The sequence below is a fragment of the Xyrauchen texanus genome, unplaced genomic scaffold (assembly GCF_025860055.1).
Source record: "Xyrauchen texanus isolate HMW12.3.18 unplaced genomic scaffold, RBS_HiC_50CHRs HiC_scaffold_426, whole genome shotgun sequence".
Lineage (NCBI taxonomy): Eukaryota > Metazoa > Chordata > Actinopteri > Cypriniformes > Catostomidae > Xyrauchen > Xyrauchen texanus.
The window spans coordinates 23318-30128 of NW_026266394.1; the positions used below are offsets into that span (position 1 = coordinate 23318).

The following is a 6811-nucleotide window of genomic DNA, read 5'->3' on the forward strand; positions in this document are numbered from 1 at the left end:
GTCGAATCTACAGATAGAGATATCTGTAATTCAGTTTTGACTAGACAAAACAGAATTACAGATATCTGCAATGACGTCATTGAAAACGACATTGAACTCGTCACACATCTTAAATGACAATATCAGATATCTGCAAATTATTGTGCATGACGTTGTGTAATTTCCCCTCCCGCCGTAATAAAAAAAGAAGTGGGTTCATTTCCTTATTTGAATGGAAGAAGAAAGAAGCTATCATGGCGTTGGCTGTAATAGAAAAACCACCAGAAAATGGCATGAAATTGAACGAGCCCTTACACAGGGGTTTTGTGGAGAGAGAGAACGTCGTTCTTTTGAAAACTGTGAAAGAAATCTAGGAAGAATTGAACATTTGCTATCACCCGACACAAACAATGAACTCAAAAGCAGTTTGGCTCAACTGAAAACTCTAATAGACGCAAATTTCCATCCTGGGGAAGACCGACGTTTCTCTGTCAGGCGCATTAGTTCAGGTGAGTCTGTTTATCACTGCATTCATGTATTATCATGCATTAACGTTAAAGGGGAAATCTAGACTATATATTGGTCTCCAGAGGCTCACCCATAGCTGGTATAAGGGTTCACCGGCAGTTGCAAGCCGTGTTAATTTCGTCAACGATATGTTTTTACAGACGAAAACGAATATTTGAATCGTAACGTGCTCGGCGGAACATGAGTTGGCGCTTGATGCATGTCTCATAAAGTCGTTCAAAACACACACACACACACACACACACACACACACACACACACACACACACACACACACACACGACCCGAAGCGTGCAGCCCTGCACAGACAGCTATACAGCGAGGACTGAATTGAGCTCTCTTTCGCGTCTTGAATGAACAAATACACACAACATTGTCTAAATGTCCGTTTTGGAGAGAATTCACGTAAACACAGTAGGTTATGTCTTTACAGAACGTACAGTTGTGAGAATATCGGATGTACATCAGTGCAATATTGAATCTGCACATTCGGTCTTAAAGTGACAGTACGCAATCAACCTAATGCCGTCTGTACACTTAAAATTAATCAAACAACAAAATAAAAAGAGAAGAGCATTCACTGCTCTTTAATATATTTAATAATCTAATCTAATAATGCAATTTCAATGCATGTATGAGAATTGGTATGCTGATATACTATAAATTACAAAAAATAAACATTCCAATGCTACTTAGTTGACTTTTTCTTTTTGTAGGGAGAAGAGGAAGACCCGCCATTGATGTTAGCAGAGAACACATTGAATTTCTGCTGAAGCAAGGCCATACAATAGCTAAAACTGCTGAAATTCTGGGATGCTCCTCATCATTTCTGTACAAGAAGTCAAAGTTGCTGGGTATACCTGTTAGAAGTATGCTGTCTGCAATAGATGATGGTGAACTTGAACAACATGTGAGGCAACTTCAGAGCCAATATCCTAATTCTGGAAATGAGGTAATTGGTGGTCTTTATCTTTAGGCTGTATTTAATTCAAATTTGTGTGCCATTGTTTTGTGAATATTATGTCAATTTAGACCTTTTCAAAAATCTGTTTCAGATGATAAGAGCCCTGTTGCGCGCACAGGGTGTGCTTGTTACACGGTCCATGGTGCGTGAGATGTTGACACGGGTGAATCCTACTGCTGCTGCAAGGAGATGGAGCCGGACAATAGCAAGACGTGTTTATCATGTACCTTACCCCAATAGTTTGTGGCACATTGATGGGAACATGCGCCTCATAAGGTTATTACTAGATTTGTCATTATTTTTTATATTTTGAAAAGAACTTCAGCAAGTGAAAAACTGGAGTTTACAGCTATATTGTTTCCAGACTATAGTATATATTGTCAATAGGATTATCATTTTCAAGTAATATTTGTTTAACCTCTCTAGATGGGGCTTTGTGATTCATGGTGCAATTGATGGATACTCCCGTCTGATTACTTACCTCAACTGCAGCACAGACAATCGTGCCACAACAGTGCTTTCTCAGTTTTTGAAAGCAACATGCCTCTATGCCTTACCATCAAGAGTCAGATCTGACCATGGCGGTGAAAACATCCTTGTGGCTTTATTCATGCATCTAGTTCAAGGACTTGAACACAGAGGTTTCATAACCGGACAATCAGTTCACAATCAGAGAATTGAACGCCTTTGGCGTGATGTGTTTTTGCATGTGTTGCAGCAATTTTACCTTATGTTCTACTCCTTAGAGGATTCAGAGGTTCTAAACCCAGATGATGATCTCCACAGACTTTCACTGCATATTGTTTATCTTCCTGAGATTCAAAAAAGACTGGAGCAGTTTAGACAGGCCTGGAACCTCCATCCATTGCGAACAGAAAATAATCGCACACCGACTCAACTCTGGACAGAGGGCATGCTCAAAAACATTGCAACAGACAGCACAGCTGTCAACAATGTGTTTGGGGAAAATCCCTACAGCGACCAAAACATTGATGTCATCCTAGCGCAGTATGGAATTCAAGCACTGCCTACACTTGATGAGGAAGAGTTCCCAGCTGTTAATGTAGAGCCACTTCAACTCATCCTCACTCAGCAACAACAGACATATGTACACAATGCAATCCAACACATTTCTGATCTAAAGATAAAATATCAGGCTTGCTGTACTGCAATTGTTAGTATTTTGCAAACTCAGGTATAGTCCAAATTTCCAAGCCCAGAGACAAAAGTTTATTGGCTGCATATATTATCCAGAACGGAAAGACATTTTTACTTTCAACAGCTTTAAATAATATTTTCTGTTCAAATAAGGCAGTATGGGCAGTGCAGCTGCAGCTGATGGAGTTAAAGCAAGGTGTGCTAGATTTGTGAAACATCTTAAGGTTTAAATGGAATATGAATCAATAAAAAATATTTAAAAATGCATGAAAAAAAATAATTCAATATGAATACTTGGGAAAAGTGGAAAAGGATCTCACTATTTAGAATGGGATTGAAAAGATGAATAAACTGGTAATGTTTTAAAAAGACATGGAATGTTTAATGGTTTGAATGAAGATTTTAGATTAACAGTTAATAAGGACAGAGGTTAAATGCCAAAAATACCTTTACATCAATCCACTAATCAGAACAGAGACATATGGGGACAGGTTACTATGGTAAGTATGGTATATTTCACAAATAAGGATGTGTTTGTTAATTAGTCGTATTATAACATGTACCCTTGATGCATTTAATTTAGATGGTCTTATTCTGACAATAGGTCCTTGGTGTGTATGCTGGCACATGTCCTTAGAGTGCACGTGTCATTAAAATACAGGATGCATTTCTTATAAAAATCCTTGAAAAACACTGAATATGTGGTACACTGAAATGTAGGTAAGGGGTGAAGTATGTGTGGTGAGGACACAAACGTTTGTCTCTTGAACAGAGATGTTTCTTAAAAGTTGAAGCACTCCATTCATAAACTGTGATAAGTGTTCAAGATATGAGAGGTCACTGGTGGTGTATGAAAGATACATGTTTTTTTTTTAATAGATAAGCAAGGGATCTCCCACCAATACCAATATTAATCAGTGAAGGACACGAAACATTGGTGGCAAGGGAAAATAACAAGACAGGGACCCCATTGGTCAGAGACAGTGGGTGAAAAAATAACAAAAGGTATATATATTTGAGAACCTAGAAAGATGTAGTTGGAACAGGCAGCTGACCGGTCTCATGTTTGTTGTTGGTCAATAAATTGAACTTTGGCATCTGGAACTGAAGACTCAGTTTTCTTACAACTTAAGAGTAATCCATCGAGATATTCCACGACATAAATTCAGTTAAGGTCAGACCTCTTCTGGTCAGACAGCAGCTTGCAGCTCATCAGCTTAATCAAAATGTACATAAGCCAAACATATTGGCTGTTATATCAAATTTATTGAATTAGAAGACCATTAAATCCTTAGATTCCCTTTATAAGCCTTCTATATTTCATTAGACCAACCTCCGTGTCACCATAGTAACCATGAATTATAAACTCAATAAAGGTCTTGTAAAACCTACAGAAATTAAAAATACATTAGCAACAAAAAGTGTGTGTAAATATAAGAAATGTTTTTCCTATATCTCAGCTTTGTTTACAAATTCCTTTTTATGAGTGTCTAGTCAAACATCCGTTTCACATTAAGATTGAGTTGCAAGTCCCCCCCCTTCAGCTCTGTGTGCATTGTATTCGTCTCCTATGTTAACATGTGTATTACAGAGACCATATGGAGTTCAAGGAATAGCGGAGCCCAACCCGGATCTTTACCAAATACCAACTTACTGTACATGATATCTATATGAAGTCATATGATCTTATTGGTTAAGACTATAAACTCCCCTTACTATTACAGCAAACATTTACATGCCATGTATTAGAAGGCTGAGCTACCTCCCCAGCGCTGGTCTTGTTATTTTGTATGGTTCATTCACAAATTAAAAGGACGGGGAGAAGCCACTTCAGTAGTTGGAAGACTTTTATTTCTAACAATATATAATCTAACTTATCTAACTCTGGGGAATATGGTGAATAAGATAAAGTCTCAAAAAGTTAACATGTTCCTTTAACTGAAAGTGCATGAGATTCTTAAATTAACATCTGAAGCAGTGACTTGCTTCTCTAACTCTAGGGGGATACAGTGAATAAGCTAATCGACATCTCTTTACTCAAATGTATTGTGTAGTGTTTAATAAATATATAGTCCCAATATATACACATTTTTATTAAGACACTACACAATACATTCGAGTAAAGAAACGACTTTAGCTTATTCACTGTATCCCCCATAGTTAGATAAGTTCATACATGCCCTTTTCATCTCCGTGCGTGCTGTGTCTGACACACCCACCGCTAGCCTAGCAAAGACTGGAAGTAAATGGCTCCAGTTAGCATACTGCTCCCAATAAGTGACAATAAAACATTTTACACAAACCGTATACACTGGGAACTATATTCTCAGAAGGTGAAGCACTGCTACTTGAAGGGATTAGCTCGCAGCGCCTGAGAAGCCCCGTGGTGAGCAGAGAGTTCGCTCAGTGTTGTGCTAATCACTCTGCCCAAGTAGCAGTGCTTTGCCTTCTGAGAATATAGTTCCCAGTGTGTATACAGTTAAGATGGCTGTGTCTCATGACCTTGTTATTTGAACAGACTATACAAATCACAACATATATAGGAAAAATGTTGCTTTTATTTTCACTTATTGGGAGTAGTATGCTAACTGGAGCCATTTACTTCCAGTCTTTGTGCTAGGCTAGCGGTGGGTGTGTCAGAGAGTTACAGCATGCACAGAGATGAAGAGGGCATGTATGGACTTCTTACTCTGGGGAATATGGTGAATAAGATAAAGTCCCAAAAAGTCAACATTTTCCTTTAACTGAAAGAGAACTGCATGAGATTCTAAAATTACCATTTGAACCAGTGACTTGCTTCACAGCATTCTGTGAAATAAACAAATAGCTCAGGTGAAAAATTAAATTTTCAAACAGTGACATCATACAAGTCCAAAGGTCGGAGCTTGCAAAATTCCCTCAATCATGTATCGTTTGAAGGCTTCATAGGAAGAGTGCAGCGGCAGGCGGAGTACAAGAATACAAGTATTTGCTTCTGGGAAGATTCTGTTCCCCTCATGAAGGAACTGAATTTGTGGACGGTTTGGAAATCCCAGTGGAGGCACTGTTGAGGCTCCTGATGTAAACTCCAATACATTCTCTAGGGTGACTGGACTGCATTCTCCTTCTGTAACACAAGTGGTGAGAACCGGTCATTCAGGCCCCATAAAAAAGGTTATTTTTTTTTAGGCCACATCGCTCAGCCCTAGTCTTTTGTAGGTGTTACTTTGGAAGTTGCATTCTGAACAAATTTAAGGGAGCTACCCATGTTCACACAACTAGACTTCACAATGTCACCTCAACTATAGCATTATCAGAATTTATTTTCCTGCCAACCAGAACAAAATGCCCACTAATAATCGTACTTAAAGTCCATGTTATAACATGTTCAATAGATAGTAAACCTTCAATATCAATTAACCAGTCACGCCAAAAGCATATTGTCATGTTTTCTCTGGCTCTCCTGTTGCTGCCCTGCACAGAGAAGTCCACGTCAAATAAAGTGCATAGGTCCTTCGCCTGTAGTGGAATCTCCTCACTGACAAACATGTTGTAGAACACTGCCGGATTCTTCCTCAGCTCCACCAGTAAACCAAGGGTTTTTATCCCCTCTGTAAACCTATAAAAACATGTGACAATGTGTGAATCATCCTGGCCCAATGACGGTTCATTTTTTTTGGACCGATAAGACAGGTGAGGCACTTACTGGTCCAGGGCAGTCGCCAATCTTCCATTGATGAAGAAGTCTGCAGCTGACTGGACAAGGGAGTCCTTCTCCTCCAGACTAGATACATATCTTAAGGCACCTATAATGCTGAGACTATCTGCTGCCTCTGCAATTGCACCGTTCAGCCTCTCGGACTGTTGGTGCTTCCTGTATCTAAAAAGGAGACATAGACAGACTGAGTGAGCCCAAAATGAGATGTTTAAGCAATATAACACTCGCGTTCATGAGGATGTTGGTGGTTATTCTCGCAGCTGTGGTTCGGCCACACCCAACAGACTGAAGGCCAAGTGACAGGTAACCACAGCTGTGAGGATATCCACGAACATCCTCATGAACACCAGCGCTATATTGCTTTTATACAGCAGTTCCACTTGCATCGAACACGTTTGAAGCGATTAATAAAAGATAGAAAGTTAATAGAAAATAGCTCTGTCACAGTACATTTAATGTATAACATCTTTCCCCTGCTTACTTTT

General features: G+C 39.1%; 3 protein-coding genes across 3 annotated transcripts; 2 read left to right on the forward strand and 1 right to left on the reverse strand.

Annotated features, from left to right (window-relative positions):
- The first annotated feature begins 211 nt into the window (after positions 1-211).
- Positions 212-1726, forward strand: LOC127642153 (uncharacterized). Its single transcript, XM_052124852.1, has 4 exons — positions 212-488; positions 1224-1459; positions 1563-1676; positions 1712-1726. The coding sequence occupies exons 1-4, from the start codon at positions 212-214 to the stop codon at positions 1724-1726; spliced, it is 642 nt and encodes a 213-aa protein (XP_051980812.1).
- Positions 1699-2936, forward strand: LOC127642157 (uncharacterized). The gene is made up of 2 exons (XM_052124854.1): positions 1699-1747; positions 1898-2936. Exons 1-2 carry the CDS (start codon positions 1734-1736, stop codon positions 2670-2672), a joined length of 789 nt encoding a protein of 262 aa, XP_051980814.1. The 5' UTR covers positions 1699-1733; the 3' UTR covers positions 2673-2936.
- Positions 2937-4912: 1976 nt separating this feature from the next.
- On the reverse strand, positions 4913-6712 carry LOC127642154 (G2/M phase-specific E3 ubiquitin-protein ligase-like). Its single transcript, XM_052124853.1, has 4 exons — positions 6585-6712; positions 6315-6488; positions 6013-6227; positions 4913-5735 (listed from the first exon to the last, which is right to left on the reverse strand). Exons 1-4 carry the CDS (start codon positions 6710-6712, stop codon positions 5491-5493), a joined length of 762 nt encoding a protein of 253 aa, XP_051980813.1. The 3' UTR covers positions 4913-5490.
- Positions 6713-6811: the final 99 nt, after the last annotated feature.

Bases quoted from the DNA above. Each gene is read 5' to 3' on its own strand.
- LOC127642153 (XM_052124852.1), top strand. From the start codon at position 212: ATGGAAGAAGAAAGAAGCTATCATGGCGTTGGCTGTAATAGAAAAACC. The intron at 489-1,223 runs GTGAGTCTGTTT...TTCTTTTTGTAG, and splicing joins TGTCAGGCGCATTAGTTCAG to GGAGAAGAGGAAGACCCGCC. The intron at 1,460-1,562 runs GTAATTGGTGGT...AATCTGTTTCAG, and splicing joins ATCCTAATTCTGGAAATGAG to ATGATAAGAGCCCTGTTGCG.
- LOC127642154 (XM_052124853.1), bottom strand. From the start codon at position 6,712: ATGCAAGTGGAACTGCTGTATAAAAGCAATATAGCGCTGGTGTTCATG. The intron at 6,489-6,584 runs GCGAGAATAACC...TCTCCTTTTTAG, and splicing joins GGTGTGGCCGAACCACAGCT to ATACAGGAAGCACCAACAGT. The intron at 6,228-6,314 runs GTAAGTGCCTCA...ATGTTTTTATAG, and splicing joins TTGGCGACTGCCCTGGACCA to GTTTACAGAGGGGATAAAAA.